The sequence below is a fragment of the Nomascus leucogenys genome, chromosome 12 (assembly GCF_006542625.1).
Source record: "Nomascus leucogenys isolate Asia chromosome 12, Asia_NLE_v1, whole genome shotgun sequence".
Classification (NCBI taxonomy): domain Eukaryota; kingdom Metazoa; phylum Chordata; class Mammalia; order Primates; family Hylobatidae; genus Nomascus; species Nomascus leucogenys.
Genome location: NC_044392.1, coordinates 82435519 through 82456226, shown reverse-complemented (window position 1 = coordinate 82456226; position 20708 = coordinate 82435519). Strand labels below are relative to the sequence as shown.

Below are 20708 nucleotides of genomic sequence, written 5' to 3'. Positions count from 1 at the left end.
TAATGCAATATTTGAACTAAGATTTTTAAATGTATGTGCATTTTAAATGTTGCATGGGTCATTGAAGCTAGGCAGTGGATACCTAGGAGTGGATTAAGGTCTCTACTTTTTATATGTTTGGAATGTTTTATAATACTAAATTTTAAAAATTCCATTTGTCTCCAAATGGACTTTTTATAAAAGTTTAGAAATTGGCAGTTTGGCTGGGTAATTTTAAATGTAGTGTGATACTTAGCAACCTTATTTGGCACAGCATAACTCTAGTATTTCTCCCTGGTCCTACAGTAAATTTTCTAGATATAAAATGTGTATTTTAGAGTTTTTAATCATCAGTGTCTTTTATTTTATAATCTTAATTTTTCTCTTCAAAAAATCGTATTTTAAAATTAGGCTGGGAAGCAAAATTAAAATATTTATTTTTAAGTACAATTAATCAGTGGTCATTAATTAGGTAATTACAAATTATTGGCATTCTGTATTTGTTCAACAAGAATGGTTTTTAAAATGTATCGTATTTATTACTATTCCATAGAGCATTTGACCTTGTAATGTCATAGTTGATATGAAAAGGCTGTGGAAGGTGTTCACATCAAGGGCATCGGTGTTTTAAAATAACGTTTGGTTGAAAAGATGAGATTTTTTTAGCTTTGTGTTCATTTATAAAATTTTGTTATTAATGAGTAAGTCTTCATAAATAACATGTACCCAACGATCTTAAAAATCTAAATGATGACATCATTGATCTAGCTTAGGAGTAAGTAGATTCTGAAAGGAATAATGACTGGTTGCTATGACAATGTGGCTCTCACCAGCTGCTGATTTGTTGCTTGAACACAGGGTTTTACGTGCAAGATCCAGGCTCTGCGTGATAAGCTGTGGATCTTCCTGGTTCAGTCTTTCTATGCTGTTCGTCACACAGAAAGCTGGAAGCTGATGAGCACAGATGATCAACAGAAAATCCAGGCAGGTACGTTAGCCTTGAGATATTTCAATTCTTATGTAATGATCGTTGTGACAGCAGATACTTTGAGGGCATTCTGATAAGTGAAAAGGTTAACATTTGTGTGCTTCTGTTGGATAATAGGATGCTAACTGAAACTGGTGCTCATATGGTTAGGCAGTTTTAATAAATCATGCTTTTTAGCTGTTCTTAGAAAATGAAACTCATTTCCTTTATATATATATATATAAAAATATATATATATAAATTTCTAATCTTACTATACATTAGCAACAATGTTCTAGGCAAATTTGCTTACAGGCATTCTTGTGAAGAGATTAAAAGTGTAAGAAAATGTAACCCACATAGAACAGAGTATCGAACATACTTTTTCCTCCTTTTTAAATATGTTTTGTCATAAACCTTTTCCATCTTTTTCACCCTTTCTTGTGGTTTTGCCTGGAATAGATGGCTTTATTTCACAACTGATTGGTTCAGTGATGTGGAGTGTGCTATTGCGGACTGTCCCTCAGGAGCTGCACAGTGGTCTGTGACATTTATTAGGTATCATCTGAAACATTAGCATGAAGCAAAAGATGTATATTGCCCAGAACATGTGTTTAAAAAAATATCAAAATAAAAATTTGAGGGTGTGGAACTGGAAATGGCTTCATGACTATTTTTGGGTTAAAGCAGGTGCCTTAGAAAAAATATTGGCATATTCAGTGTGTATACTTTTTAAAACATTTTAAGAGACTAAATTTTATGAAGCAAACATTTTAGTACTGTAAACCATGGAAGCCATGTCTGTTAAAATATATTTTGAGAATGCATAAATATTTAAATTCTTTAGTGGTATCATCAGAATAGGATCTGCTTTTACATTATAAGTATTACATGATAGTGTAGCTAGATGTGATATGAAGAGCACTTTTCAAAGAAATTCCATTATTTTAAACAAAAATTATGAGAAGTTCTTAGAAATTGGACGTTTTTTTCCTGGTGACTATTTCTGTGCTGATTTTTAAATGATGGTTTATTTTTACAAAATTTATGTAATGTGAAGTAACAAAATAAGATCAGCATTCCTTCAGTAGGTGTCTTCAGCTCTCTTCCGATTAGTAGCAAACTTTGGTTTTCTCTATTTTAGAGGATTTCATAGTTAAGTTGAGCTTCTGTGTTCTTTAATTCTTCAAAGTGCTAATTAAAAATACATGTAAATACCCATATTTAAATAAAATGTTATTGGTAATCCAACTATCCAACTAATCCAGCAATCCTTTTTGAATTGTCAAAAAGGACTTTTCATTCTATTACATTGTATCAGTGTAATAATAATGTTTTAATCTTAAGTTGAATTATAATGAGTTCCGACTTATGCATAATTACTTCATTGGGAAACTCAGATAAAGGAATGGTTCTGGGTTGTCTGTTACTACATTTCATACGTCATAGTTGAGTTACTGACCTTTGGGAGAAATTTTTTATTTTAATTTCTTCCTGTGTATTATTGTGCAGAGTCATTTGCTTACTGCAAATCAGTTCTATAGTGCCATTTTCAGGATCCTGCTTTGTCTTACAGCACATATCCTATAGAATAGAGATCATGGAAGATGCATGGTAGTTACAGATAATTTAATGTATTTTTTATTAGCTGATTTAATAAAAATCAAATAATTTTCAGAGATTGCATGTATTTCTTCAAAATATATCTTAAAGCCCAGTAACCTTCAAAAGAAAGAAATACATTTGCTAAACTATATTTGTAGCACTCATATAATTATTCCAGCCTACATATTTTCCTGACAGCATTCAAATTCTTATTTGAAGAGCATAGACATGAGTTCTGCAATAAATTCCCATATAAACCTAACTTATAAAATGAATTTTTATTTAATTATAAAAGAATGATATTTTGAAGATTGTTTCTTGTTTTATTTTCAATAGAACCTTATTTTTTTATTTTCTCTTTCCTCCTTCCTCATTATATATCTGCAAAACCAGAAAATATTTTTAATTTCAAGAGTATTTTTACGTTTAGTATAAACATTTTCTCATACTTAATAGCTTGTAGAATGTTACATTTGCCGTAATCTGTAATTTTTTGTAATTTGGAAAACTAAATGAAACCAATTATCTAAAATGTCACAGTCTGAGAAAATTCTCGTATTTTTGTAAATGTGTAAATCTTCTCTGTGAGATTGTACAGTTCTTATTTATTAATTTTAATAACATAAAACCTAGGAGCCAGAGAATAAGATAGAAAATGGGGTTCTTTTAAAAAAAATTCTAAAATATAATAGGGAGTTGTTTTGTATACTAGATTGGTTTCAGGTTTATTAAGTTATTTCCATCAAAATATAACCTTTTTTCTGCTGACATTCTATTTTTCCTTTACTTCTAAGGTAATAATAATGTTCCCTATAAAAATAAATTGCTGTTTCTTTCTACAGCTGCATTTGACAAAGGTGATGATCGAAGACTTGGCAAAAAGCCAATATTCAGTAGCTCGCAGGTAAACTTTCTAAATTTTATAGGTACAAATGAAAAAGATAACAAATTATTTAAAGCTTATTATTTTATATTTTAGAAAAAGTTTTAAAAATCTATTCATTAATTGAATCTATTTCTTAATGGAAAATTTTTCTTTTTCTAAATCAAGTAAACATTTAATAAATGTTTTAAAGTGAATTTTTTATATCCAATTGGCACTAGTAGTATCTACCGTTTTCATTTCCTTGAAAACCTTTTTGGCAGCTAACAGAGCTATTTCAGTCTATTAGAATTTGTTTAGAACTCTAGACCTAATTCAATGTCTATTTTTCTAATTAGCCTACTTCTTAAAAAAGAAGATTTTAGGCCGGGCATGGTGGCTCACGCCTGTAATCCCAGCACTTTGGGAGACCAAGGCAGATGGATCACCTGAGGTCAGGAGTTCGAGACCAGCCTGGCCAACATGGTGAAACCCCATCTTTACTAAATATACAAAAATTAGCCAGGCATGGTGGCGCACACCTGTAATCCCAGCTACTTGGGAGGCTGAGGGAGGAGAATTGCTTGAACCCGGGAGGCAGAGGTTGCAGTGAGCTGAGATTGCACCATTGCACTGCAGCCTGGGTGACAAGAGCGAAACTCTGTCTCAAAAAAAAAAAAAGATTTTAATTCACATAATGTATTTTTGGTGTCCTTGAAAAAAGCAATTAGTACTAAGAGTACAACTATGTTTTACTTTAAAAGTTACTTGGTATACTTTTATGAGGTATCTAAAGTAGTTGAATTCTGAGAAAGTAGTATTGTGGTTGCTGAAAACTAGGGGGAGGGAGAAAGGAGGAGTTGTTCAATGAGTACAGAGTTTCCATTTTGCAAGATGAAAAGTTATCTGTTGTGCAACGAAGTGCATGCAGCTAACATTACTACACTGTTACTGAAATGTATTAAAGAGTACTTAAGTGTATTAAATGGTTAAGATGGTAGATTTCATGTTTTGTGTGTTGTTTGTTTGTTTGTTTTTGACCATCCACAAAGTTATTTGGTGTTTTCCTTATAACCTGAAATAAATTTTTCATCCCAAAAATGTTATTAATTATGGTTAGGGTTCCTAGCTAACTTACAGATGTTCACTTAACCAATAATATATTCAAAGTACAAAATAATTCTAACTTCCGTGTGGTACAGTGATAGACATACATTGAGAGTTCCGGTTTGGAATGCAATGAACGTATTGCCCTAGCAGAGTGGAATAGGAAATCCCTTTTTCTTCCTCATCAGCCAGTTGATAGGAACTAATGCAGCTCCAAGCCACAACTGAGAGTTCTCATGGCTTGAGGAAGAGGTCAAGCTCCAAATGTCTTGAGTGAGAAACTGGGAGACTGGAGTTTTTGCCAGTTAACCTCTTAGGATTGTTTCCAAAGTGGGTTTCACAAGATACGATCTCCATCTAGCATCAACTATAAGTTGGAGAGTTGCTACACACCATAGCTCCTCTTTTTTTTTTTTTTTTTTTTTTTTGAGGCAGAGTTTCGCTTTTGTTGCCCAGGCTGGAGTGCAATGGCACGATCTCGGCTCACCACAACCTCTGCCTCCCAGGTTCAAGCAGTTCTCCTCCCTCAGCCTCCCGAATAGCTGGGATTACAGGAATGTGCCATCATGCCTGGCTAATTTTGTATTTTTAGTAGAGATGGGGTTTCTCCGTGTTGGTCAGGCTGGTCTCGAACTCCCAACCTCAGATGATCTGCCCGCCTCGGCCTCCCAAAGTGCTGGGATTACAGGCGTGAGCCACCACGCCCAGCCCCATAGCAACTCTTATAGACCAATGCTGCATATTATACCTTGAAAGTGCTGAGAAACACTAAAGAATACTTTTGAATTGTTGCATCCAAAATTTCCCCCAATGTTATAGCTATGGAATACGACTAGAGTCCCCTCAACCCTTTTAAAGCATATTATACGATTCCATAGAACATACTCTAGGAAATGGTGCACTAGGACATTTTTTTCTGTGTTCCCTGTTATCCCTGTGTTTTTTAAAGGCCCCCAGGAATTAGCCTACTTGCCTTCCTATTCCCTGCTACTAACCAGGCTTTTCCTCTTTCCTTGCCTTACTGCAAAATAGAACAAAGTTTCATTCCTCATCCTCCTGACTTTGTGGTTGTCTAAGTCTTTTTTCTGTTAAGAACAATGGGAAGGAAGGAAGTTTCCCCCAGAAAGATAGTGATGTGCTGAAATGGATGCTGGACACATAATCAAAAGAGTTCAAATTTTGGCTTTACATTTATTATGTGTCATCTGTGAGTCTTAGTTTGCTTATTTATAAAATGGAGTAATAAAACCTAGCAGGATTATTGTGAAAATTAGGTGAAATAATTTATGTGCAATTATCTGGTATGTAGTAAGTGCTCAATAAACGTGGAACAAATAAATGTGTTTTCCAAACAGGGATGAGCTATCTAGGAGGTGGGAGAAAGTTAATCAGATGAGAGAGGGAAAGAGGTTTTTTGTTTGTTTGTTTTGTTGTGGTTGTTGTTGTTGTTGCCTGCTTCATTTTTCCTTCATAGAGCGATTTAAGAAGAATGCTTAGTACCAAAATACTTAAGGATAAAATATATGATATCTGGGATTTGCTTCAAAATAAAATGGGGGTAGGTGTGTATGAAATAAAATTGGAATTAATAATGAATTAATAATTTTTAGAGCTGGCTATTAGGTACGTGAGGATTCATTATACTCTTCTGTCCTCTTGTGATTATGTTTAATTTTTCCTATTTTTTGAGATAGGGTCTCACTCTGTCACCCAGGCTGGAGTGGAGTGGCACAATCACAGCTCACTGCAGCCTTGACCTTCTGGGCTCAAGGGATCCTTCCACCTCTGCTTCCTGAATAGCTGGCATAGGCCCAAGCTACCATGCCTGGCTAATGTTTGTATTTTTTTTTGTAGAGGCGGGGTTTTGCCATGTTGCCTAGGCTGGTCTCAAACTCCTGGGCTCAAGCAATCCTCACCTGTCCTATTGTGAAATTTTTCAAGGCATACAGCTATACCATGTACTATATAGATTTCACCCATAGCATAATACTTCAAGATGCATAAATTCAAGGATAGAATAAATTAAGTAGATTCAGTGTTAAGGGTGGGAAGGAGTTCTAAAAGCAGAAGTCAGCCTGGTTTTAGGTGTTAAAAATAGAGAAATGTTATTTTTTGAGCTAAGATTTGAGCAAGAAAACAAAAAATGAGGACCAAGCCTATTTGAACGTTTTAAATGTTAGAATCCTAGAAGACTGCTGTGAAGAGGACCAGTCTCTATGCTGTGGACAGGCATAAGCTGAGACCCAAAGCTGTTAATAATTTCTGAAATGTCCCAGGTTGGTTAGAGGCAAAACTAAGACAAGAATCTAGTGGTTGTTTTATCACCATGCTTTCCTTTTTTCTAAATTTAACCAAGTTATTTATTGTATATTTTTTTGTGTGCACACACATTCATATATGTTATTTTATCTTGACAACTTTTAATGTAATTGGAAGCTTTTCATATTTAAAAATAGACTTTAAACTGAATATCAAAATATGCAATATATGCCCAGTGTTAACAACATCGAATATGTTTTTCGTTTGTTTGTATTTTGAGTATCCAATATGTGACATGGTGCCAAGGGATACAAAAGATGAAGAGGCACAGGCTCTGCCTCAGACCTCTACAATCTCATACAGCTTCCAAAGGAAAAAAAAAAAACCATTTGCATACTTACATAAAGAATGACAATAGGACGGGCGCGGTGGCTCACGCCTGTAATCTCAGCACTTTAGGAGGCTGAGGTGGGCAGATCACGAGGTTAAGAGATCAAGACCATCCTGGCCAAAATGGTGAAACCCCGTCTCTACTAAAAATACAAAAATTAGCTGGGCATGGAGGCTCATGCCTGTAGTCCCAGCTACTCGGGAGGCTGAGGCAGGAGAACTGCATGAACCTGGGAGGCGGAGGTTGCAGGGAGCTGAGATCGTGCCACTGTACTCCAGCCTGGCAACAGAGCAAGACTCCATCTCAAAAAAAAAAAAAAAAAAGAATGACAATATTGGCCAGGCACAGGGGCTCATGCCTGTAATCCTAGCACTTTGGGAGGCCGAGGCAGGTGGATTGCCTGAGCTCAGGAGTTCAAGATCAGCCTGGGCAACACGGTGAAACCCTATCTCTAGTAAAATACAAAAAATTTAGCCAAGTGTGACGGCATGTGCCTATAGTCCCAGCTACTCAGGAGGCTGAGGCAGGAGAATTGCTTGAACCCGGGAGGCGGAGGTTGCAGTGAGCCGAGATTGGGCCACTGCACTCCAGCCTGGGTGACAGAGCAAGACTCTGTCTCAAAAAAAAAAAAGAAAAAAAAAAGAATGACAATATGATCTTAAAATATTATCCTAGAATTTCTACCAACTTAAAAATTTTCTTTGTTCCCTTTCATATCAAGGTTGGTTCTAAGGAAAATGATGAAGTAGGTACGTTTATCTTCAGTGCCATTTTATTTGTCCCTTTTTAGCCTATTTCAGCTATTTTTAGGATCCCTTTTCCTTTGCTTCCTATAGCCAGCCAGCACTATACTAGTATCTTATTTGTCCAAAAACCAAGCTTTGCAGATGTAGTGTATTGATGTGCTGTGCTTCCTAGGAGCTTTTAAAAAAATTTTTTTTAAATAAGGACTCCAAGAAGTAAAGGATTCTTCCCACAGAGGATTAAGTCTTTAATGATAAAATTTCTGGCACTTGGAATAAGGTTGAAGAGAGAATTTTTATTGAAAATCTTTATAATGTCCCTCAAATTATGCCATATAGATGACTTTGGTGTGAGGTTAAATCATGAGCTCAAGTCCTGATTCCATCCCTCACCAGCCTGAGACCTGGGGTAAATCACATACCTACTTTAATCCTCAATTTCTTGTCTAAGAAATAGAAACAGCCACAGGAGCTAGTTCATGGGACTGTTGTGAGGATTAAGTGGGATGATGTATACAAAAGATGTAGTATAAAACATGGGAGTAAGCCTTCTAAAAAATCTTGGATATTATCATTCCTCAAGGCATCCTGAATCTTTATAGACATTAATCTCTACCAAAACTTCATACATTAAAAAAGCATTCCTTTTATTTATTTATTTACTTTAATAGATAGAATAGCATGCCTTTAAAATAAACACTTATGCTGTATTTCAGATTTGATTAAGGTAATCTAAGACAAAGTTTTGATCCAAATGATCAAAGACAGTTCAAGCTCTGACCTTAAATCATAATATGAACTTTTCTATTTTTTTTCTTCTTTGGAAGTCTGGCTTTTGGAAACATAAAATATTATATGTTAAAGATTTCAGTCAAATTACAAAGTATTTTTTTTCTTCTTTATAGCAAAGGAAACAAGTTTCTGACTCTGGTGATATAAAAATCAAATCTTGGAGGGGAAATAACAAGAAAGAGTGTTGGAGTTATCTCTCTACTAATAAAAAGATGAAATCTGATGGATTAGGAGCATCTGGACATTCATCAAGTACCAATAGAAACAGTATAAATAAAACTCTGAAGCAAGATGATGTAAAGGAAAAAGATGGTACAAAAATAGCATCTAAGATTACAAAAGAACTAAAAACTGGGGGAAAAAATGTTTCTGGAAAGCCCAAAACTATAACAAAATCCAAAACAGAAAATGGTGATAATGCACGGTTGGAAAACATGTCATCTAGACAAGTTGTAGAAAGATCAGCAACAGCAGCAGCAGCAGCAACTGGACAGAAGAATTTACTAAATGGAAAAGGAGTGAGAAATCAGGAAGGGCAAATTACAGGTGCCAGACCCAAGGTACTCACAGGAAACTTAAATGTGCAAGCCAAAGCAAAGCCTTTGAAGAAAGCTACAGGGAAGGATTCTCCATGCCTCAGCATCGCAGGACCCTCCAGCAGATCCACAGATTCAAGTATGGAATTCTCAGTTTCCACTGAATGTCTGGATGAACCAAAAGAAAATGGATCAATAGGAGAAGAAAAGCCTTCTGGACATAAACTATCCTTTTGTGATTCTCCAGGACAGATGGTGAAAAACAGTGTAGATAGTGTCAAAAATTCCACTGTAGGTGGGTTTTAGCACTGTAATTTTTAATATCTCCTGACAGTTCAAGTTCCTTAAAAAAACAAAAATCTAACCCTGTATTTGGGCTTTTATTTAGTTTCAGATGCCAACAGAATACTTATGTATATGTACTTATGCAAAGTGAGAGAAAATGGTAGTCCTTCCCACTTTAGTATTTCATTTTATTTATAGTGTCTAACCAGTAAACTTACACATGTTTGTTACATATTTAATGTATTCTCTCTTATGACTCACTTTTTCTTAATTTATAGCCATAAAATCTCGACCTGTTTCAAGAGTTACCAATGGAACTTCCAATAAAAAAAGTATTCATGAACAAGACACTAATATAAATAACAGGTAGGTCTTCATTCAGTGTTTTAACCTATCTGTTAGCTTTCTCTGAAAGTTAATTATATACTAACTGCTAGCTAAATATTTTTAAAATATCTTTTATTTTTTGTTTAAAAAAGTAATATATTTACATAATATTTTAACAGTTTTTTATTTATTAAAAGAAATTAGTATATGCAAAATGATTGAGGCACAATATTTAAAAGAATATATTAATGTGTACTATGGCATATGATTATACATTGCTTTATTATACTTGATCTACAGTTTTATAAACTTAAAAATATGAGCATATGATTTTTCTATTTTCAGGAGAGATGTATTTTTTATTTCTTGAAAAAAACTGTTTCAGGTATCGGTCTTTTAAAAAGTTCATGTTTTGGAATCTCAGTGTAATACTGAATGCAAATAATTTTTCTTAGTGTACTAAAGAAGGTCAGTGGCAAAGGATGTAGTGAGCCAGTACCACAGGCAATTTTGAAGAAAAGAGGAACTAGCAATGGATGTACTTCAGCTCAGCAGAGGACAAAGAGTACCCCATCTAATCTTACTAAAACTCAAGGTAAAGCTGAAATAGTACTGGATATCTTGAAATTATTTCCTTGTGTAAACTGGATAAGCCAAACTCTGATTTGGAACTTCAGTAGCAAACAAGCAAAATACGGTTTTACTCATTTTATGTTTGTTTCACACCATAGAGATGAGATTGTAAGCTTTTACTTTTCAGACAGGTGTTTTGGGATGTAGGTTTGGTTTTGTTGTTTTGTTGTTGTGATTGTTGAGACAGGGTCTTGCTCTGTCACCCAGGCTGGAGTACAGTGGCATGATCACACTGCAATCCTCCTTCCTCTGCCTCCCAAAGTGCTGGGATTACAGGCATAAGTTAACACACCTGGCCTCTGTTTGGTTTTTATTGTCTTTTGTGAGAGAAATAATTAAGGGAGTCACTAGTTTATCTGCATTTCTGGTCCTTTTAAATATTGTGCCCATGTTTCTTGAAAGTTCCTTTGGTAATTATAGGAATTTCATTTGTAAAACTGGCACTAAAGAGCTCTTTAAAAAGTAAGAGTGCAGGCTAGGCGTGGTGGCTCACGCCTGTAATCCAAGCACTTTGGGAGGCCAAGGCGGGTGAATCACCTGAGGTCAGGAGTTCAAGACCAGCCTGACCAATATGGTGAAACCCCATCTCTACTAAAAACACAAAAATTAGCCAGGTGTGGTGGTATGTGCCTGTTGTCCCAGCTACTTGGGAGGCTGAGACAGGAGAATTGCTTGAACCTGGGAGGCAGAGGTTGCAGTGAGCCGAGATCGTGCCTCTGTACTCCAGGCTGGGCGACAGAGCAAGACTTTATCTCAAAAAAAAAAAAAAGTGATAATGATAATAATAGTGCAGTCTAAACAACTATAATACATAAGGAGGAAGAATTTGCCTTCCAGAATCTGTGTGAGTCCATTGTTTTTCAGTGTTCTGAAAAGGAAAAGAGTACTGACCAGATTGCATAATTTGCTAACATAATAACCGATTTTCAAAATTGCTTTTATGTATCAAGCATTCACATATGTAAAAGCAGTTTGTAAAATGCTAAAGACAATTTTGATTTAGATTATGAATTATTACTGAAAATCAATTAATAAGGTAGAGAAAACATTTTCTTTTTTTTTATTATTATTATACTTTAGGTTTTAGGGTACATCTGCACAATGTGCAGGTTTGTTACATATGTAGCCATGTGCCATGTTGTTTTGCTGCACCCATTAACTCATCATTTAGCATTAGGTATATCTCCTAATGCTGTCCCTCCCCCCTCCCCCCACCCCACAACAGTCCCCGGAGTGTGATGTTCCCCCTCCTGTGTCCGTGAGTTCTCATTGTTCAATTCCCACCTATGAGTGAGAACATGCAATGTTTGGTTTTTTGTCCTTGCGATAGTTTACTGAGAATGATGTTTTCCAGTTTCATCCATGTCCCTCCAAAGGACATGAACTCATCATTTTTTATGGCTGCATAGTATTCCATGGTGTATATGTGCCACATTTTCTTAATCCAGTCTATCATTGTTGGACATTTGGATTGGTTCCAAGTCTTTGCTATTGTGAATAGTGCCGCAATAAACATACGTGTGCATGTGTTTTTATAGCAGCATGATTTATAGTCCTTTGGGTATATACCCAGTAATGGGATGGCTGGGTCAAATGGTATTTCTAGTTCTAGATCCCTGAGGAATCACCACACTGACTTCCACAATGGTTGAACTAGTTTGCAGTCCAACCAACAGTGTAAAAGTGTTCCTATTTCTCCACATCCTCTCCAGCACCTGTTGTTGCTGGAGAAAACATTTTCATATCCTAGTAATAGCTAAATGTTAAACATTTTAAAATATTTGATAATTCTGTTTGACAGATTTGAATGTCCAAAGTATCATCTCTAAGACTTTCACCAGTAAAAACAAATGGATTTCCCACATTAATCCCCTTCTTTCCAGTCAGCAGTTTTAGTTTCCAGTGGAGATCTAAGTTGTTAACCCTAATGAGCTACAGTAATAATAATCTGGTTATGACAAGTAAATTGGTTTTATTCATGTTTGAAGAAAACAACTGCAACAATTTTAACAGTTCTATTTATTTTATATTTAGCTTGATTCTCCTTCTCAGCTATGTAGAACACACTATTTTTTTTCTCCAAAAACTTCAAAGGGAAGACCTTTCTTGCTCCTTCGATAAAAGAAAATCCGATTTTTTCACCCTCATATATTTTTGCAAATCCGGTTTTGGCATAAAAATCAAGTCTCTTTGCTTGAGGAAGAGAGATCCTATTTTAGTAATTTTTACTGGGACCCTGGAGTAGTCCCTCTTTTTAATTGAAAAAATTTTTTTATTTTATCATGTAACTGATTCCTAATCTGTGCTTGTCCATTTGATCATAGATATGTTACCCTTCCATTGTGTTCTTGATTTTATTTTTTCTGAAGTAGTTTTAAAACAAATACTAAATTTTACTCACAAATTGGAGGTGATATTACATTACTGAATATACCCTCTTACTTTTCTTAGGATCCCAAGGAGAGTCACCAAACTCAGTAAAATCTTCAGTCTCTTCAAGGCAGTCTGATGAAAATGTGGTAAAGTTGGACCACAGTACAACTACAGAGAAACAAGCACCTAAGAGAAAAATGGTCAAGCAAGTACACACAGCTTTGCCTAAGGTTAATGCAAAAATAGTGGCCATACCTAAAAATCTAAATCAGTCAAAGAAAGGTGAAACGTTGAATAATAAAGATTCAAAACAGAAAATGCTTCCTGGACAGGTTATATCAAAAACTCAGCCTTCCTCCCAAAGACCTTTAAAACATGAAACATCTACTGTCCAAAAAAGTATGTTTCATGATGTGCGTGATAATAACAACAAGGACAGTGTTTCTGAACAGAAGCCTCACAAACCTCTCATTAATCTTGCATCTGAAATCAGTGATGCAGAAGCACTCCAGTCATCCTGCAGGCCTGACCCACAAAAGCCATTAAACGATCAAGAAAAAGAGAAGTTGGCGTTAGAATGCCAAAATATTTCAAAGCTGGATAAATCATTAAAACACGAACTGGAATCAAAACAGATTTGTTTAGATAAAAGTGAAACAAAATTTCCTAATCACAAAGAAACAGATCATTGCGATGCAACTAATGTATGTTGTCATTCTGATGGGAGTGAGAATGTAAATTCAAAATTTTATAGCACCACAGCCCTAAAATACATGGTTTCAAATCCAAATGAAAACTCCTTGAACTCTAATCCAGCGTGTAGTTTAGACTCAACAAGTGCAGGGCAAATCCATTTGATATCAGATAGGGAGAACCAAGTAGGGAGAAAAGATACAAACAAACAATCAAGTATTAAATGTGTGGAAGATGTTTCACTGTGTAATCCTCAAAGGACAAATGGTACCTTAAATTCTGCTCAAGAAGACAAAAAATTGAAAGTTCCCGTGGAAGGACTGACAGTTCCTAGTAAGTTGTCTGATGAATCTGCTGTGGATGAAGACAAACATGCTACAGCAGACTCAGATGTATCTTCCAAGTGTTTTTCGGGACAGCTATCAGAAAAAAATTCTCCTAAAAATATGGAAACATCAGAATCTCCAGAGAGCCATGAAACTCCAGAAACTCCATTTGTGGGTCACTGGAATTTGAGTACCGGTGTTCTGCATCAGGGAGAGAGTCCTGAATCTGACACTGGCAGTGCTACCACCTCCTCCGATGACATAAAGCCCAGATCTGAAGACTATGATGCCGGAGGGTCTCAGGATGATGATGGATCAAATGACAGAGGTATCTCTAAATGTGGCACTATGCTGTGCCATGATTTTCTTGGAAGAAGTAGCAGTGATACCAGTACTCCTGAGGAATTAAAAATTTATGATAGTAATTTAAGAATTGAAGTAAAAATGAAAAAGCAAAGTAGTAATGATCTTTTCCAAGTTAATTCAACAAGTGATGATGAAATCCCTAGGAAAAGGCCAGAAATTTGGTCTCGATCTGCAATAGTTCACTCTAGGGAAAGAGAAAATATTCCACGAGGCAGTGTCCAGTTTGCTCAGGAAATAGATCAGGTATCTTCTTCAGCAGATGAAACAGAAGATGAAAGATCTGAAGCTGAAAATGTTGCAGACAATTTCTCTATATCTAACCCAGCTCCTCAGCAGTTTCAGGGAATAATTAATTTAGCTTTTGAAGATGCAACTGAAAATGAATGTCGTGAATTTTCTACAAATAAAAAGTTTAAAAGGTCAGTTTTACTTTCAGTCGATGAATGTGAAGAGCTGGGATCAGATGAAGGAGAAGTCCATACTCCCTTTCAGCCTTCTGTAGATTCTTTTTCACCTTCTGATGTTTTTGATGGCATTTCTCATGAACATCATGGAAGGACCTGCTATTCCAGATTCTCACAAGAAAATGAAGATAATATTTTAGAATGTAAACAAAGTAAAGCCAATAGTGTATGTAAAAATGAAAGCACTCTCTTGGATCTTAGTAGCATTGACTCTTCAAGAAAAAATAAACAGAGTGTTTCAGCCACAGAAAAAAAGAACACAATAGACGTCCTATCCAGTAGAGGCAGACAGCTTCTTCCAGAAGATAAAAAAGTAAACAATGGAAGCAATGTGGATAATGACATTCAGCAACGCAGCAAATTCTTGGATAGTGATGTAAAATCTCAAGAAAGACCATGTCACTTGGAGCTTCATCAAAGAGAACCCAATTCTGACATACCAAAGAACAGCTCTACAAAATCTCTAGACTCCTTTCGGAGTCAAGTTCTGCCTCAGGAAGGTCCAGTGAAAGAGAGCCATTCTACAACTACTGAAAAAGCTAATATTGCTTTATCTGCAGGTAATGTACAGAAATAGAAATGCTAAATGCATAAGAAAACAAGTTTATAAAATTTTAAAGTTGTATGAAGCCCTGAATGTTATATTTTAGTCAGATAGAATAATTACTTAAGCAACAGATTAAAATTTTAAATGAAAAATTTCTTAATATGAAAATTAGCTAGTTACTCATTCTTTATTGTTCACTTAAAATCCTAATGAAGTAATATCTAGTAAAAATTTTGATTGTTATATAGAGCTAACCTACTAAGAGATTTTACATGAAAGAATAAAAACTAAGTTTGCTGCTATTTAGTTATTTATGTATAATTTAACGCAAGAATTCTTGACTATTAGAAATTTTATTATACATTGGATATGATTTATAGACTTGATAGTATATGAGGCCTGTGCAATAACTCTAGTAATATGTAACTAAAAGCACTGAACTATTTTAACAACTAGATTATTACAATTTATATACATTTTACAGAGATTAAAATTTTCGGGATCTGTCTATTCAAAAGTTTTCAAATAAAAAGATAAATTTCCTAAAAGAGATTATATTTAGAAGCAATGACAATATATGAAAAAAGCCCAGGCTTATTTCATATTGTTTAAATGATTTTCTGTCTAATTGTTTTGTGTTTTTTGTCTTCCTTATTATAGTAATTCAGACTAATGACCCACATTTAAAATATGCAATAGTGGCTAACTGAGTAGCTATTGTGTATTATAACTAAGAAAAATACTGATCAGTAGTTTCCTGTTCAGCAAAATCAGAAGAATAAGGAGGTCTTTAAAGTTGTACTTTTTTGTTTGTTTGTCCTTGCTTGCATCTTGCTTTGCATGTGCAATATACAAATAAGCCTTTAGGTGAAATGTATTTATCCCCACCTTTTGCAACGGACTTACCCTAAAAGTCATCATCAAAACACTATGTCTTTTTTTTTCTCTTTTTCTATTGTAGTGAATTAGATATATGTGCACATTCTATGTTTATGTTTAAATGATTTATGTTTTCTGTATCACAAGTTTTCAAATTAAAGTATGGAGAATTACTGTTAGTTGCCTATGTTGATTTTGCTTCTAAACGTTACCCTTGAATTTTTAACACAGAAAAATGCCTCAAAAATCTTGTCAATTTTGTATAGGTGTTATTTTTCCCATTCTGTGTTTTTTTGTGGACTATCACTGTTATATTGTGTGAATATTCTACAAAACTCTGAAGGGTACCAACGTGCAATTTTTACATTGTGTAGTATTATGAATTATTTCAGGAGACATAGATGATTGTGACACACTGGCACAAACCTGCATGTATGACCATCGGCCTTCAAAAACCCTGTCTCCAATATATGAGATGGATGTAATAGAAGCATTTGAGCAGAAAGTGGAATCAGAAACACATGTTACAGATATGGATTTTGAAGATGACCAACATTTTGCAAAACAAGATTGGACACTACTAAAGCAACTGCTCTCTGAACAGGATTCAAACTTAGATGTTACAAATTCCGTTCCTGAAGACTTAAGTTTAGCACAATATCTAATCAATCAGACACTACTTTTCGCACGAGATAGCTCAAAACCTCAGGGTATAGCACATATTGACACTTTGAACAGATGGAGTGAACTAACATCTCCACTTGATGATTCCTCAGCGAGCATCACCATGGCTAGTTTTTCCTCTGCAGATTGTTCGCCTCAAGGCGAGTGGACAATTCTGGAACTGGAAACTCAGCATTAAGTGTTAACATTTTGGAAAAATTTATGCCACTCCTTTATTTTTTGATGCCTATATTATATCCAAATGATAATTGCATTAGCCGGATATAAACTTTCCTTAATATTGAGTCTTTCCGATTTAATGAGGTAAACATAGTTTATTTATTAATATATCACACACATAGAAAAATGTTTTTCTAAAGTTTTTGAGCATGTTTTCTCTAATTATTAGAGAAATTAGAAGACTTATAAGGAAACCCTTGCTTCAGTTTTCCTTTCCTAGCTGATGATTTGTTCACTTGTTCATTATTCAAGAATTTAAAATGTGAATGCACAAGTAGATCAGTCCCTTTACTTTTTGCTCTGCATAGGGTAACATAGTAATTTAACAATAAAAAACTTAACTGTGCTTGTGTCCATTCATGTAGAGTTTTCTGTGACTAACATTCAAACTCACATTTAGGTGATTGAGACTGATAGCTGAGTGTTGGGGAAAATCTTAGCTTTCCCAACAATTCAGGCCCAGGAAATTCTGAAGCAAGTACATCTCAAATTTCAACCACATCATTACTAAAACAAGAGAAATGGAATTTCCTGTCTCTCTCTTTTGGGGATATATCCAGAGAAGGGAATCTGCCCTTGTTCAAAAGCATAGACTTCCTTTACAGGTAGTCACTGATTCTCCATTTTCCATTCCATGTTAGGGATATGTTGGAACTGCACCTGCAATAAGCCAGCACTAAATATAAACTTGAAAATGAGTATATGAGGCAATTGAGTTACGGAGTTTAAATTGTGTGTGTGTGTATGTACGTGCACACACACTCACGTTTGCTTTCTTGGTGTGTCAGTATACACCAGTTCCTTATTTCCTGGATCAGATTGTCTTTCAGTCTGTAATTTTGGTAGTAAGTCAAAGATAAAAACCTTTGCTACAAAATGCTACCTGGTAGCGAGTACTTGGGTACTTTTGATATTGCCAGTGGGATTATGGGATTTCATAAATAAGCCTCTCTCAAAGCTTTGTGACTCATAATTCTCTGAAATGTGTCTGAAGTAAGGAAATAGTTTAGAATCCCTTTTCTAAATTAGTAAAGTCTTCAAAAAATAATATGATCTATAACTGTATTGAATACCAAGTCATATTAATGCACAATTATTTGTTCTAATAACATAGTTACGTTAGGGTTAGCTGCTAACCTATTATACCATAACTTTGCTATGCCTTTTTTTAAACTAGCTCTGTGAAGAGGGGCACTCGTTCAAGAAACAGTTACTAACTCATTCATTCAAAGTCAAGAAACAGGCTCTGGATTTAGGCACTTGGGTGTAAAGAAAATAAGACTTGAGTCCTGCTCTAAAAATAAATAAATAAATAAATAGTTTAGTTTCTAGTAAGGGGACATGGGGGCGGATAATGTAAGAAAAAGTTCAAAATATAGTATTAAAAAACTTTGTAACTTAGAGCTGTATGGGAATTTAGAGATTATTTCGTTTTCTCTCTTCAAATTCCAAAGAAAGGCTCTGATGCCCAGAGGAATTAAGAGCTTGCACAAGATCCCACAGCTAATTTGTGGGCTAGGATTCAATATCTGTAGCCCACAATAATACCACTTTGGTATTATTTCTACCACACAACACATTTTATTTTTCTCACAAACCTGAGATCAAATACATTTACAGGTAGTTTGTAGTACAGAGAGTTTGTGGTATAAAGAAGTATTATATGATAAAGAGTCAAAAGACAGCACAAATTTCCAAGACACTGTTTTCTTTTTCTTCAAATATGAAACTATTTTAAGTGTTATTTTCAAAAAATTTCCTCAGAAGTTCACAAATTTATAATTGAAAATTTATTTTCCCAGCTTTAAGGTCTTAAAATCTTCTTAAACTGCTAAACATTAAAATCTACTCAGTTTCACATCACATCTGCAAGTAGATAACTAACTAGGAAGGCATTTTGCTTACGTAATAACCACCCAGAGAATTTCAGGACATATTGTGTTTTCATAGCATGCTCTTTTGTGAACCACACATCTACCAGTCTGTTTGCTATGGGACTCTTTGTACTAGTGCTTCATCATTCACCAAACAAAAATTGAAAAAGAATTGCTGACATCGATTTAGCACTTACAACATGCTAAATGTTATGCTAAGTGCTTTAAGTACGCATTAACACATTTAATTCTATGAGATATGTCTTCTTATCTTTATTTTACACATGAGGAAACTAATGTAGAATCCTTACCCTGGATGAGCTACCATTGTAGAAGAAACCAAAGGAGAAAATAGCACACTACACTATTGTTTATATGGGAGCCCAGAAGGACAGCTTGTCAGGAAGAGGTTAGAGAAAACTTCTTAGGGCAGGTAACAGTCTGTGACTGCTTCAGAATTTCTACGGAGGAGTTTTATTAGCTGCAATCTAGTTGAAAGTTAGGCCAAGAGACTTAAAGTTGAAGATGCACTTGTATAGCAAGTACTTTGCTTTTACTTAGTATGTTGCAGATAATAAAAATATAAATCTTTTTAAAGATGCTTTTTGTACATAGTTTACGTGAGATTGCAAAACTCCAATCATCCATACTAAATATTTTTTTTAAATTTTGATTTGGGTTGCTTAGGGAGGACTGGTGAGATTTATGGAAAGGGTTTAAAGCCCCCATTATACCATGTTTTGGTGAAACCAGGTAGCATCTGATGCTGGCCCAAGGATGAGTAGGAATTTGCTTGGTGACAGGGCAGTGTAGATATAGCACTACATTAAGGAATAGTGACCAGGGTGGGTATTGAGTATAGGGAGGAAGAATAGTAGGAGACAGGGCTAAAGAGTTGAGCTGGTGGGCCGGGCGCGGTGGCTCAAGCCTGTAATCCCAGCACTTTGGGAGGCCGAGGCGGGCGGATCACAAGGTCAGGCGATTGAGACCACTCTGGCTAACACGGTGAAACCTCGTCTCTACTAAAAATACAAAAACTTAGTTGGACGTGGTGGCACGCACCTGGAGTCCCAGCTATTTCGGAGGCTGAGGCAGGAGAATCGCCTGAACCTGGGAGGCAGAGGTTGCTGTGAGCCGAGATTGCGCCTGGTGACAGAGTGATACTCCATCTCAAAAACAAAAAAAAACAGTTGAGCTGGTGCTGGGTTCCCAAAGTTGTTACTATAAATGCAATCTTCAAAGTGTTTAAGCCTTGGATTTGGTGGGTATTATGTCTCCTTTATTATGCATTCATTTATCTAGTTTAACACAATGTATTTCCATGTTCTTGGGAAATAACCACCTACAACTCACAATGAGTAATGATCAAAGTTATTTTTTAAGTAGTTAGGTAACATAACCAGGTGTGTTTTAGAAAGATAACCAGCAGTAATGAAGATAGCCAAGTATGGAGAAGTGCCCAAACCTGTCAGGATGCAATTATGATAGTTTTGTGGACCTTAGAAATAGGGAATTGAGAAGGATTTGGTAATAGAGACATTAGGTGGGTTGAGACTATAGAACTTGGTGAATGATTACATGGTGTCAGAAGATGGAAAGGAATTTTTAAATTGTCAGAGGCTGGACACGGTGGCTCACACCTGTAATCCTAGCATTTGGGAGGCTGAATCAGACGGATTGCTGTGAGCCCAGGAGTTCAAGACCAACCTGGGCAACATGACGAAACCCCATCTTTAAAAAAAAATTTTTTTTTTTAACTAGCTGGGCATGGTGACACGCGCCTATAGTCCTAGCTAC

At 35.4% G+C, this 20708-nt stretch overlaps 1 protein-coding gene across 1 annotated transcript in view; it reads left to right on the top strand.

Annotated features, from left to right (window-relative positions):
- Positions 1-17393, top strand: part of BTBD8 (BTB domain containing 8) — a 113671-nt gene extending 96278 nt beyond the window's left edge. Inside the window, exons 5-11 of the mRNA XM_003260048.3 lie at positions 838-967; positions 3394-3455; positions 8819-9536; positions 9805-9892; positions 10309-10448; positions 12938-15268; positions 16527-17393. Coding sequence (XP_003260096.2) covers positions 838-967; positions 3394-3455; positions 8819-9536; positions 9805-9892; positions 10309-10448; positions 12938-15268; positions 16527-16996 — 3939 coding nt within the window. The 3' untranslated portion in view covers positions 16997-17393. The remainder of the gene's footprint in view (positions 1-837; positions 968-3393; positions 3456-8818; positions 9537-9804; positions 9893-10308; positions 10449-12937; positions 15269-16526) is intronic.
- Positions 17394-20708: the final 3315 nt, after the last annotated feature.